This window comes from Siniperca chuatsi, linkage group LG21 (genome assembly GCF_020085105.1).
Source record: "Siniperca chuatsi isolate FFG_IHB_CAS linkage group LG21, ASM2008510v1, whole genome shotgun sequence".
NCBI classification, from domain to species: Eukaryota; Metazoa; Chordata; class Actinopteri; order Centrarchiformes; family Sinipercidae; genus Siniperca; species Siniperca chuatsi.
In genome coordinates, this window is record NC_058062.1 from 17,336,539 (window position 1) to 17,349,524 (window position 12,986).

A 12,986-nucleotide genomic window follows, 5' to 3' on the forward strand; every position below is an offset into this window, starting at 1 on the left:
TTATGTGTTACTGTATATCATACCTGAAAATAAACATTGGACAACTTTGTTGCCTGTTGTTGGAAAAGAAAAGATTTTTCACTGTACTAGGCTAATACATAAGCAGGTATACATTTGACCACAGTAGAGCTACAGATGTAACCTATACAGCCTTTTCACACATCTTTATCAAGGGAGCCCTGAGCCTAATCATTTTAATAATATATGATCAGTGGTGGAATGTAACTAAGTACATTTACTGAAGTACTGTGCTTAAGAACAAATACCTTACCAACTTTCTACTTCTACTCCAAAACATCTCGAGTCAAATATTGTACTTTTTACCCCCCTACATTTATCTGACAGCTTTAGTGATTAGTTACTTACAACTATGCATCTCCAATTTTGGTGATTTTGAGTTTGAATGTTTGCGATAAACTGAAGGATGAAGTGTTCCTTTATGTATGCCCGCCCGCATTTGAAGGGATCCGCTTCGAGATTATTTGCTTTCCCTTCATCCACAGATGCGTAAGAGACGTGATTGGCCCAGTCTATTGTCATTACACAAAATGAACCAATGGGCCGGTGCTAGAGACCGACCCCCACCAGGAAAATGCCCGGAATGCCAGATTACCAGTCCAGCCGTAACACCTCAGACCAAATACTTAACTGGTTAAATGCATGAACTGTGAAGCGCTACGATTTTTTCCTGCTTTTAGAAAATGCTTTCTGCCTCTACCAGCAGGTGGAGACAATACTCCATTCTCTTCCAATTCCCCAAAACTAGGTGTCTGTCCTCAAACGATGCAGAGCTTTTAAACTACAGCCGAAGGGTGTAATTGGAATAAGTTGACTTTAATTTTGGCCAATGGGACAACTATAGCACACTGTTTTGATAACCACAATGTGTCAAAAATATAAAACCAAGATGCCATACAAACCATCGCTGCCAGCACACAACAGGCACGAGCATGACGGAGAAAACACGTACCCAGTCCCTTTCCGTTGCTGGCAGGAAAAAACAAAAAACAAAACTACAAATGTTTTGTCAACATGAGCAACACTATGACCCTACAACCAGCAGTTACCCACTGCTGATTTCAGCATCACCATGACATACTACACATCAACTGACATGCTGGTTCAAGAGGTTACCATACCCACAGCTCAACAAGATGCCTGAATATTAGTTAACTGCGACACCTGCTGGACAAGAAAGGTAGTATCAGTGGTAAAATCTTTTTCAGAATAAGTGTCAAGAGTAACTCGCACAATGCTTCAAAGTTTAGAAACAAAAAACAAATCAGCAAGTGTTTTTTTACGTTTTATTGGAAAGATCATGCAGTGCACTTCCAAGGTCGGAGCTTAACATCACTTTCAATGATACACATGAAAAACCAATACATTTGTAATTACCTAGTACAAAACATAACTAAACATTACTGAGGAATGTAACAAATTAAATAGTAAGAGGGGAAACAAGTGTGCAACACCACTACTGCTGCTGCACTGCAGATCTTAAAAGGCTTGATGGAGGTTGAAGTTGTTTGTAACCCTGTCGTGTAAATACAAAAAAAAAAAAAAGAAAAAACCTAGATTGAGTGTAGAACTTAAAACAAGACAAAAAGCAATAAATTACTTCTTTCAAGTGTACGGTGTGTTTACTGAGAGAACTGAGGAGGCATGGGGTAGGGCACCAGAGGTGGAGGGTGCTGCTGTGGAGCCTGTGCCTGGGGGAATGGGAATGGGGGATGACTTGCACCAGTCTGTGCTCCACCCTTAGTGGGAGCAAACTGCTGGGCCTGGAAGTTGGTCTGGCCTCCGAAGGCTCCTGTTTGGTTGTTACTGAAGTTGGACTGTCCATTTCCATTGTAGCTGCCTCCGCTGAAGCCATTGGTGCTGCTGTTGTTGCCCCCATAGCCTCCATTCTGTGAATTTGTGAAAGCTTTATTTGGTCCGTTGTCAAACCCTCTACCATTATCCCTGTCCCTAAAACTGCCGAAATCACGCCTTCCAGAGGAATACCTATCCCGACGGTCATCTCTATAGTCACCACCTCTGCCTCCCCTTGAACGACCTGGAAAAGAAGGGAAAACAAACTTGAGGCCTTTTTAAAATCAAGAAAGTTTTAACCCAAAAAAGTTAAAAAAAAAAAAAAAGGTTGGAGCTAGCAGTAAGTTCATAATGATAAACCCATCCACTTCTCAGAACAAACAGCAGCGGGGAAAAAAAAGCGGCTGCAGTTCACAGCACAGTTTCTGTATCTCACCAATTAGATTTACCTCCTCTGTCTTCCGCCATTTGGAGGAGCTTGGGGTTGATGGCCTGGTTGGCCTCGCGGAGCACAGAGATGAGGTCACTGGCTTGTCTCATGTTGTTTGGAGTGAAGAAGGTATAAGCTGTGCCTGTCTTTTGGCTACGAGCCGTTCTGCCAATGCGGTGGATATAGTCCTCAGAGTTGTTGGGGTAGTCATAGTTGATGACAAATTTCACGTCTTCAACATCTGTAAGAATGTGTTGCGGTGTGGCATAAAGGAAAAGGAGGACAGCACACAAAGACGTGCGCCAGCGCCACCACAACAACCAGATCAAAACAAAAAAAAGTTAGTACTGTCATGAGGTAGGGATGGCTAGTAAATCCACATCGCTGCAAAAGACTAGCATTAGACAACTACAGACAAAAATTTACTCCACGGGGAGACTACGGTGGGAAAAGAGAAACGATGCACACTCCATTGGCTTCCAATCCAGTGGGATAAAATAAAAATCCTTCCCTCTAGAACCACTGCCAAACCACCCTCAGAAAGAATGGATCAGAAGTCTTACCACTTCTTGGAGTATGCATTCACTAGTCCATTCCCATTGCAGCACACGCCCCACATACTGTCAAGTGACCCACAGGTGTCCCTACACAGTAGGGCTGCTATGCACACTACTGCCTCCTAGTGTTTGAACTAGCACTTAACCAAGGTCCCTTTGTCACAGACTCACGAGATGCTTGCTATAAAGCGCGCACTGCAGTGTCTCTTGCCAAGAAACTGTAGATCTGAACCAATTTGCTGGATGCCTACAAAACAGTGCACCCCCACTCGGCATGGCAAGATTTTTCCAGACCCCGTGTTCACTTGATCATAATGTCTCTCGTTGGCAGGTCTCGACATGACTTTGAAACGCAGGCGAGGGAGGAGTGTGAGCTTGGATTTTGTCCAAGTGTGTCCAACTAGCATGTCCCACTGTCACCAAAAGCGCCAGTAGCCATGTCATTACAGAGGTGATGGTATGATCGATCTGGCAGACTGCTCTTCCGACAGAAGTTTAGGAAACTGCAACATAAATGCCACCCATGCTTTACAACGAGTCTACACAACAGAAAGCACCTCCCAAATGACTCAAATGGCTTGCAACGCAGTGCCCAAACATACATGCAAGACAATAGGAGACAGTGTAGCTGGGCTTTGAGCTGGGACAGTTACAGAGCCTGGGTGTGTGAAGCAGTCCAAACCATTGCCAGAGAACAGACGAGCATATGGGGGAGGAACTGTGGCCAGCCCTCAACTCGCCCCCCTTTTTAGGCAGGCCAGCGTGTTATGCTGCACTTGGGCCTGGTCACCTCTGTATATCTGCACGACTGGGAGACCCGTGCCTCGCCAGTCAGGACACCCTCCAAGAATCCTCCTTCCCCCTCTGGAGACCTGGGCTTGTCATGCCAAGGCCCTGCCACACAGACTGCTCCTTCAGGTCAGGGGAGAAACTCAGAAAGAAGCAGAAGAGTTAAAGAAAGCAAATACACTTTCTTTTTGAAATACATTATAGTAAAATATACAGTTCAGGTAGGATACTGACCTAGACCCCTGGAGGCAACATCTGTAGCAATGAGAATTGGAGCCTTTCCATATTTGAACTCTAAAACATTAAGAATAAAAAAAATCAGCCATGATAAAAACATGTTCTTTAAGTTGTACAGCTCTGATTAATGAGTGATGTAAATTTACTGGTGATGCAAGCTTACCATTGAGAACCCAGTCTCTTTCCTGCTGGCTTTTATCACCATGGATTCCCATAGCTGGCCATCTAAAAAAGAACAAAATTATTGAAGGTTTCAATATTTAGCCATACAAGTACTTCAAAAACAGAGGCAGTCAGGCTGTGACTCAGTATTTTAATTTCAACACTTACCCATCCCTTCTCATCCTCCTGGTGAGGTCATCACAGCGCCTCTTTGTCTCTACAAAGATGATGGTCTTATTCTCCTTTTCACTCATGATTTCCTCAAGCAGACGCAGGAGTCTAAAAGACAGTGTTACTAGAAATTTTAATTCTGTGGAGAATTTATCACCATCACCTACAGCTATTATGAAAACATTGGCTTCAACAACACTTGCCATTACCACCATGGTAAGACTACTCACTTGTTCTCCTTCTCCCCATCATTGCAGACATCCACTATCTGCAGGATGTTGTGATTGGCACTGAGCTGCAGCGCCCCGACATTGATCTGGACGTACTCCTTCAGAAAGTCCTCTGCCAGCTGGCGAACCTCTTTGGGCCAGGTGGCACTCCACATCAGTGTCTGACGGTCAGGCTGCAAAAATAGGTAATAATTAGCAACACTTTCGCTTAAATATACAACGAGAGAGACATTCAACTTCCACAGGTTTGTTAATAGTCATCCTAGTAACTCACTCTGATTTGGTCGACAATTTTCCGAATCTGTGGCTCAAAGCCCATGTCCAGCATTCTGTCGGCCTCATCCAGCACAAGGTAAGTGCAGCGACGGAGGTTTGTCTTTCCTGCCTCAAGGAAGTCGATGAGCCTTCCAGGAGTGGCGATGCAGATCTCCACACCTTTAATGAAGAGCCATTGTGAGAACTAAACCCTTGAAACACTGAAAATGACCAAAAGAAGGGGGAGAAAAAAAAAAAGCAAACAGACATGCTACAATACCTCTTTCCAGGTCACGGATCTGGGGACCCTTGGGTGCTCCGCCATAGATACAGGTGGACTTGAGGCGAGAGGCTCTGCCATATTCTGCAGCCACCTGTTGCACCTGCTGTGCCAGCTCACGGGTCGGGGCTAGCACCAAGCACTGTCAAGGTGGAATTATGGCTTTTCAGTACAAGTCGGTCAAAAGAGCTATACACTTTATTCACTTCCAAGTGTAGAAATAAGATTGCTCACTGCAGATAGTACAGGTCACTTATTTCTAGAAAAAAGTTCTTTTATCATCAATACGACATCATTCAGTTCATTAAAATGTGTTTCATGGGACAGAGTGCTAAAACGCATTTCTGAGTGGGGAAAAGCATGTAAATCAATATGACAGCGTTATTATTACTTACTATGGGACCATCTCCACGTTCCAGGAAAGGTTGGTGGTTGATGTGCACGATTGCAGGCAACAAATACTGTAGAGCAAACACATAACAGTCACTTCCATGAGCTAGACAAGAGTAATATTGATCATACAATCATATCCTGATCTGGCATGTCAGCACAGATCAGTGCAGCATTTGTTGATCACAACTAATGCCATGTCACTTACGGAAAGCGTTTTGCCAGAGCCAGTCTGCGCAATGCCGACCATATCCTTGCCACTAAGAGCCAGAGGCCAGCCCTGGGCCTGGATGGGTGTTGGTTCCGTCCAGTTCTGTTTGTTGATCACATCCATCACATAAGCTGGGGGGGGGAAGCAGAGCAATTAAATGAGATGCACTAAACTTCCCTTTGTGATATTAGTTTACCAATTGTTTTAAACTTACATGGGAAACTGGCCTCGTGGAACTTTGCAATAGGATTTGGGCAGTCTCTCCCCTTAAATGTAATTGTTTTGGCCCTTCTGTATTGTTCAACTTCTTGCTGCAAAATAAGAATGAAACAACTTCAGTATTCATAACTGATTACGTAACTGCAACACGTGCAGGAGGAAGCACATTACTAGCACTGTTGCATAACATTTCAAGGTCCATGTGGACTAGCGTTACATACCAAAGACCTCCGGGCAACGTCGGGATGCTGTTGATAGAAGTTTTTCTCAAACTTTGGGAGCTCGTCCAGATTCCATTGTTTCTTCCGCAGCCGTTCACCAGGATTGCCGAACTTTCCTCCACCTCCACCACGGTTGCCACCAAAGCGAGGAGGACCGCCGCCATAGCTGCAAATAAAATGAAACTTTAGTCGTAGTCGTTACAAAGTCAAGATCGGGCCAGTCATCTATCTTTTAAAACGAACGGCGACCCATCTTAACTGCGTCATTCTGGGAAAATTTTATAGCTGCCATATACTTTCCAGCCAGCAGAGGAACAATGGAAAAACAGCCGGCATTTTGTAACCGCATTCACGCTGCCACATGGCGTAACTCCGACTAGCCCGCTGCATTAGCAACAGTACTCCGCGCTAGAGCAGCTAGAGCAGTTGACCACATTACATGTTACCTACAGAGTGATCATGCATAAATAATCTTTATCATGAGTATTGTGTATTTAACAAAGTAGTCCAGTAATATCCACAATCCTTATTGTGATTAAGAGGTTCGTGTGGCGGTGAAATTTAACGCCAAGTTAGCTGACGTTAAGCTACCCTGAAGCTAACGAAAAGCCGCTGTGCCGGGGAACGAGGCCAAACTAGGCCTTGAGCCAAAGACAACGGGGTCCGTTGCCCGGCCTAGGCCTTGTGTAACGTTAGCCGGTTAACTGCCTGCTATTGAAACTGGTAGGTTCGCAAGTAAATTATGGAGATTTTTTTATAAAAATGTAACAATATTTAGTCAACCAGTTCATTTTTCTTGGTTATAAGTCTTGTCGGCCATTTCTATGAATCACACGAGGGCAAAACTCGTCTAAAACACGTGAGAAAAGGTACTTACCCTCTATCTCTGTCTCGGCCACGGTCTCTGTCGGAATATCCAGGCATTTTGTAAGTAATGTGTATAAATAAAAAAGATAAATATCCTTCACTATGGCTTGACCGCCGTCTAAAAAAAAAACCCGACCGGCAGTGGTGCTGAAATGCCGGTAAAGGGAAAATGAGGCCCGGTTTATATAGCAAGAGGAAGTCCCCCATCCCATGTATTCATCCGCCACACGGTTCTCAACTTCAGCTTCTGCCATTGTAATACATCCATGGCTTCTACCGACTGACAACAGACACATTGCAGTCAAACTGGGTTTTTATTTCACTGTAACTACTACGTCTGGACCCCTAACCCTCCATGGAATATACTTTCTAAACTAAATTAGAGCAGACAAAAGAACATAACGCATTTTTCAATCACACATTCAATCATTGTTTATGTAGCGCCTGAAACTATGTTTTTTATTTTCTCTATCACTTAAAAATGTCACCCTGTGAAAGGCCCACGACTCTGTTTTCTGGCGCTTCCTTTTGATACATTGGCGGATGAATTTGTACGAGACAGAAACTGGTAATCCGGCTCTAACTGTGCTTCCGATGTATTACTGTAAGTGACGTCATTGGGACCAACCCAAACATGAAAGACACGACTTTTTTCCCCTCTTGTATTTATCTATTAGAGCCAATGTGACCCGTGTGATGAATTTTCACTTAACGTCTTTTTGAATAATGCGACAAGCAAATGTTTAGTGTTTAAGACTTTATAATAATGTTTAATTATTACAGATCTTTTGGTAGAAAACTAGTATATTGATGTTCAAAGTTTGACAGAAAGCAGTTTTCTTCCAGAGGAAAATAAACAGAGGTCAAGTAGGCTACAAAGGTGGACCAAAACGAGAGTGAGAGTAAGGTTTACTGACTTTTGACTACTGAATAAAAAAAAAAAAAGTATTTTGTCTTTCATAATTAAGGGACTGCACCTTTGTTCATTTGGACATTGTAGGTTTATAATAATAATAAATAATAATACAACTTTATTATAGAGCACTTATCAAAACAAAGTACAAAGTGCTTCACAACAAGAGAAATAAAATACCACAGTGAATGATGAAATATAAAGAAATAAAATACACAAAGCAATCAAATAAACAGCCATTTCAGGTAAAATCAGGATCTGCTTTCCGATAAAAATGTGTTTTGAGAAGAGACTTAAACGAAGACAGTGACTCAGACAACCTAATTTCTTCGGGCAGGTTGTTCCAGAGCCTCGGGGCCCTGATAGCAAAAGCTCTGCCCCCCTTAGTTTTCATCCTGGACTCAGGAACAGACAGGAGACTCCTGCCGAAGATCTCAAACTACATGAAGGTTCATAAGGGATTACAAGGTCTAAAATATAGTCTGGAGCCAGGCCATGGAGAGCCTTAAAAGTAATCAACAAGATCTTAAAATCAATCCTAAAACAAACTGAGAGCCAATGTAAAGAGGCTGAAACAGGTGGAATGTGGTCATGCTTCTTGGTCCTGGTTAACAGCCTAGCAGCTGAGTTCTGTACAGCCTGCAGTCGTACATTTTACATTTTGTTAGCTTTGACATACTTATTCTTGATACGAATTACACAGGGAATCATCGAAATAGGAATCATTACCATCTTTAAGTCTAATCTTCTATCCTCTTTCCAGTCTGTGTAGAAAGACAGTTTTCAAGACCTCTCTGTAGTGTGATTCAGTTGCATATCTATGGGACAACAAAAATTGTACTTGACACCTTTTTTCCCCAACAGCTCCATTCATTGTCATTTTAACTCCTTTCCCTGCCCCCCTCTGAGCCATCTGCCAGACATTTAAATCCAGAGTGGTATCAGTGAGTACACAGTGGGTGGTCGGGGGCATGTGCCACTGTACCAAGGGGCCAGTTTAAGCACATCTGTTGTAAAGTAGCCTAACTAATAATTCAGATTAAAAAGCTTTCTTCTTTATGATATTTGAAACAACCATTCCAGCAGGAAAAAGGACAGGACATATCTTTGTACAAGGCCTTACATTGTTAGACAAAGGCAAGTTTAATTAGAACTAATTACACACAAAAATAAAATACTCTTACAAAATGATAGTGTTAACATACATCAAATTGCATCAGTCAGCTATGAGAGATATAGTCCTGCTAGTGGATCATGCTATAAAAAAAACAAAACAACAACAACAAAAATAATAATACAAGAGCGGCATCTCTCAACTTTGACTTGTTTAATAAAAAGTTCAGTTCTTCAATGAGAGGCAGCTACGGGGCAATGCTGAGCGATGTAGTGTAGGAACAGACAGTAGGGCGATCAGCTTGTGCACTGGACTTAAAAGGCGAATGAATATCTGTTACAGAAGTCACCATTAAATACACATGGCGACCTCATTCTGTTTGTGTGCAATTCCTCTTTTCAGTTCAAGAAAATCTTCTACTTAAGTTAAAGATAAATTACAGGTTGCTTGATCCACATATATGAACAATATCTTATTACTGTACAAAGCACCATCTGAGGACACTTTTCACTTTGCATACACATTAGTCATGAACAGTTCCATTTTTTTTTGTGTGTGTGTGTGTGTATGCAAACATTAAGAACAGTCCACGGTCATAGAGATTGCTAGACAGGCAGCATCTTTTGAAAACATTCAAGAATTTCATTTTTAATCGTATAAAACAATCCCCCTTTCTGTAAATAAAAGCATCACCGATGGGACTGTGTAGCAGGCTAAAACACGAGTTCATCTCATTCAGTTCCCTTTCAATCAAAAGCACATATGGACACATGCAACGATGACTGTGTTTTAATGGTCTGCCGTGGGCAAAACAATTTCAATGACAAGACTTTTTAAACTCCTTGACATTCAGGAAATCAAGACAAATGGTCAGAATTAGTTTCTTGTCAGTCGTCAAATCAAAGGACATTACAAACTACATATGACATCTCCTGAGAATGTGGCTAGGTAGAGCTCTTGGTTTCTTGGAAATGTTGTTTAGCGGCCACAAGCATGTATGAGCACGAGTAGTGTATTGTACACTTTAAGCAGTAGTATGTCAATGAGTAAGGTTGCCAATGTAAGACAAACGTTAATGCTATTTAGCACCACATGGCTAAAAGGTAGTAGAGGTTTTTCTTTTTCAACAATGTGGAGGCAACACAAAATGGATTACGATGACTCTTCTGAACAGAATACCATTAGAAATGAATGGTAGGTTTCATGCTAGTGACATTAATATAGCCCAGCTACAAATGACAAACTGTTAAAAAAGGGTAATAGAAGGGAAACGTCACACCACCATATGTAGCTCCAGGATGAAATCAGTAGAATTTAAAGGGTACGCTCGATATTTGCAAAGATTCATTCATTCAAAATGATTATGGCACTCAGAGGACGTTGTGTGTTTAAGATTGTTTGCCCTTTAAGACATACCTCTCCTTGTACAGTATTGAGGGAGGTTCTGTCAAGACATAAACCACAGCCTTCTTAAATGAAATTCAGTCAAGCTCAAATTGTCTTCTATAATTTAAACAGTAACACTTAACATTCAAAAGATTTAAATTTTTCTGGAACAATGTTAAGGGGTATCTGAAATATAACAGCAATAAATTATATATATTATAGAGAATTTTATTGTTTATTTTTCAGTTTTCCCTGTTATATAAAAATAACACATTTCAAGCTATTCATTCATTTATTCATTCAACAAAACTAGTTGTCAAACGGGTGAAATAGGTTTTCTGGGAATGCAGCGCTAGTTGTTTGGCAGCGACTCGGGAGCAGAGGTCCCTGCTGCTGTCTTTGGAGAGGGTTGTAAACAGTCGGGCTCTGCCTAATTCAGTCTCTAGTCTTGCCTTCTCATCCGCACACATCGCCGTTTTCCAGCCTTGGCATTACTGATAGCCCCAGTGTGATCACTCTGAGGCACCAAACCAGCCCGAGTCATGCACACTCAGCATCCAAATTTAGTGTTTCCAAGTGGTTGTGGTAATTCTAGCAAACAAACCAGTCTTGTTAATGTTGTTTCAGAGTGGACTGACCTTGTGTTCTGCTTGGTGAGATGGAGCATTGCTACATGGAATACAGCCTGTATTTTTAAATGCTAAAATGAGCTTAGAAAAAAGGGAAGAGCCAGCAAATTTTGCAGGTTCCACAAGTTAGTAAATAGTCTTAGTTATTAGCAGCTGAATAGATCCTTTTCAATGATAAAAAAAAGACATAAAGGGGGGATGGAGGGTCTAAAAAAAACAAACAAACAAACAAAAAAACAAAAAAAACAACCCAGAGTCAGATGACATTTTCTGGTCTTCTCTGCCCACCCTCCCTTAGCTTGGCCACATGTCCCAGGGAAGTATGGGCATCCCTGGGTGAAGCAACCGTGGATGACCCCCGTCTGAGTGGATCGATTTGAAGGGGGAGGCTCATCATGGCCAAACCATGGTGCTTCTGGTTGTTGCTGAGCTCCGCCTGCATCAGTGACTCACTCTACAGCAAAGCCACACGTCTCCTCGATGGCAGTGAGCAACTTGTCGTACAGTTTGTCATAGTGCTCGTAGGGAGGAATGTCAATCCGATTGAAACTGGGAAAACAGAAGGGGAGAACAGATTTTAAAATCATATTTTGAAAACACCAAGACCATCTGAATGACTACACAGCTGCATAACTCCAGACCAAAGCAAACATAAAGAGGTTTGATAATACTAATTACTTAATTGCTAAACTACCTTGACTGTAAAGTGAACATGGATTGAATAAAGTTAAACCAAAAGCAAGCGTTTTGTCAAGGTTCAACACTTCTCTTCCCATCTGTCTCAAGGGCAGGCACCATGTCAAACTATCTGAAAATGTTACAGTGCTGACAGTTTCCTCACCAGGTGTGGGCTTTGGGCAGGTTGTTGGTGCTGGCATCAATCTGGTGGATGGTAAAGAGGCGAGGGCCAGCAGCACCTGTACAAAGCACAATTAGTTTAGAAAAAATGGACCTTCACACATTTGATCCTGCTCTGTGAAGAATTGTCTAGATTCTCTCGTTGAAATTTCCAGAAGGTCATTTAAAGTTTTGATTTTGTTTTTCAGGTTTACACAAATTAATTCAAACTTGAACATACAGGTTAGCTAGGATAATCAATCACGCCCGAAAGAATCAATCAGACTTCTGTCCTATCCCAGCAGGATCCCCAAGAAAGAAAAGTTCAGGTGAGTGACTGGAAACCCCGGACATTTGAATTTTTAACTCAATTTGTGAAAAAAAGTTGAATTGAACTCCGGAAAAAAAATCAAGAAGGGGAATTAATAACATAAATTCAGACATAGTTTTCAAAGTAAAATATTTCAGTGCTGTAACTTCAGTGTTATCTAAATTTAAATGTTCCCCTCCAGACACATTTTAAAGTATGTAAAAAGGCTCTACTCTGATTAATATTTTGTTTAACGTGGTTGTCCCACAGTAAAAGGGGCTGGAAGCACATCCACTCTTTCTCACTCATTGAGAAATTCTGGATCTACGAATGCCCCGCCCCCCACCGCTGCGTGTTAGGTTGACCGGTGCTGGTCTATTGTGCACCAAAAATCGGCGACTAGCAAACGTATCAGAATGGTAGGTGTAGTTAGCATCTTTTATTTGTTTATGTTGTTTGTTAGCTTGTAACTGGCAGTGGCTGACACAGTCATGGTGGTTGTGAAACATACAATAATATCTGCTACGATGTTACAGTGTGTTCACAATGTTATTACGTAATGTTAGTAGATAGTGGAAGGAAGCTCCCATCTACCCCTTCAGTAGAGGAATGTGAAAACACCCCTCTAGTGACACATTTTGCACAGATACAAGTCAGTAATGTCAAGGACTGACATTTAAGGGAATTTAAACATAAGAAAAACACATTTTTGAGTGGAGGGGTACTTTAAACATTTGTAGAAGTATTCAGTAGTGGTTAAATTTCACAATTAGGTTTTCAGTTGTTTAGAAAATAAAAACTATTATGGCCTCTTTGCTTCTATACAATAAGAAGCAAAGATATAAGCTGTTACATCTAGACTTCTCATTATTGACTGAGTTGTGTCATTTGTAACGTTTCACTTAAGAGGCCTTAATACTTGTCCATGTGTCTACATTCCATAGACTTGATAGTGCTGCAAATAAT

General features: G+C 41.6%; 2 protein-coding genes across 3 annotated transcripts in view; both read right to left on the bottom strand.

The window, feature by feature from the left end:
- Window positions 1-1,290: 1,290 nt before the first annotated feature.
- ddx5 (DEAD (Asp-Glu-Ala-Asp) box helicase 5) lies at window positions 1,291-7,016 on the bottom strand. 2 transcript variants are annotated; one of them, XM_044182387.1, is made up of 13 exons: window positions 6,842-7,016; window positions 5,965-6,130; window positions 5,739-5,835; window positions 5,522-5,655; window positions 5,319-5,384; window positions 4,924-5,065; window positions 4,663-4,823; window positions 4,389-4,561; window positions 4,156-4,266; window positions 3,989-4,050; window positions 3,823-3,882; window positions 2,249-2,483; window positions 1,291-2,056 (listed from the first exon to the last, which is right to left on the bottom strand). In XM_044182387.1, exons 1-13 carry the CDS (start codon window positions 6,886-6,888, stop codon window positions 2,029-2,031), a joined length of 1,482 nt encoding a protein of 493 aa, XP_044038322.1. In that variant the 5' UTR covers window positions 6,889-7,016; the 3' UTR covers window positions 1,291-2,028. The 2 variants fall into 2 exon arrangements, with proteins under 2 accessions (XP_044038322.1, XP_044038321.1); XM_044182386.1 differs by having other exon boundaries at window positions 2,262-2,483; window positions 6,842-7,000.
- Window positions 7,017-8,850: 1,834 nt separating this feature from the next.
- Window positions 8,851-12,986, bottom strand: part of smurf2 (SMAD specific E3 ubiquitin protein ligase 2) — a 48,691-nt gene continuing 44,555 nt past the window's right edge. The window contains exons 18-19 of the mRNA XM_044182388.1: window positions 11,715-11,790; window positions 8,851-11,422 (exon numbers count right to left, since the gene is read on the bottom strand). Of these exons, the coding sequence (XP_044038323.1) occupies window positions 11,323-11,422; window positions 11,715-11,790 (176 nt within the window). The 3' untranslated portion in view covers window positions 8,851-11,322. The remainder of the gene's footprint in view (window positions 11,423-11,714; window positions 11,791-12,986) is intronic.

What these genes read in the sequence shown, in the direction of transcription:
- ddx5 (XM_044182386.1), bottom strand. Translation starts at nt 6,888, where the DNA reads ATGCCTGGATATTCCGACAGAGACCGTGGCCGAGACAGAGATAGAGG. An exon ending in ACGTTGCCCGGAGGTCTTTG is followed by an intron (nt 5,836 to 5,964) that starts GTATGTAACGCT and finishes CTTATTTTGCAG; the next exon opens with CAAGAAGTTGAACAATACAG. An exon ending in AACGTGGAGATGGTCCCATA is followed by an intron (nt 5,066 to 5,318) that starts GTAAGTAATAAT and finishes CCACCTTGACAG; the next exon opens with TGCTTGGTGCTAGCCCCGAC.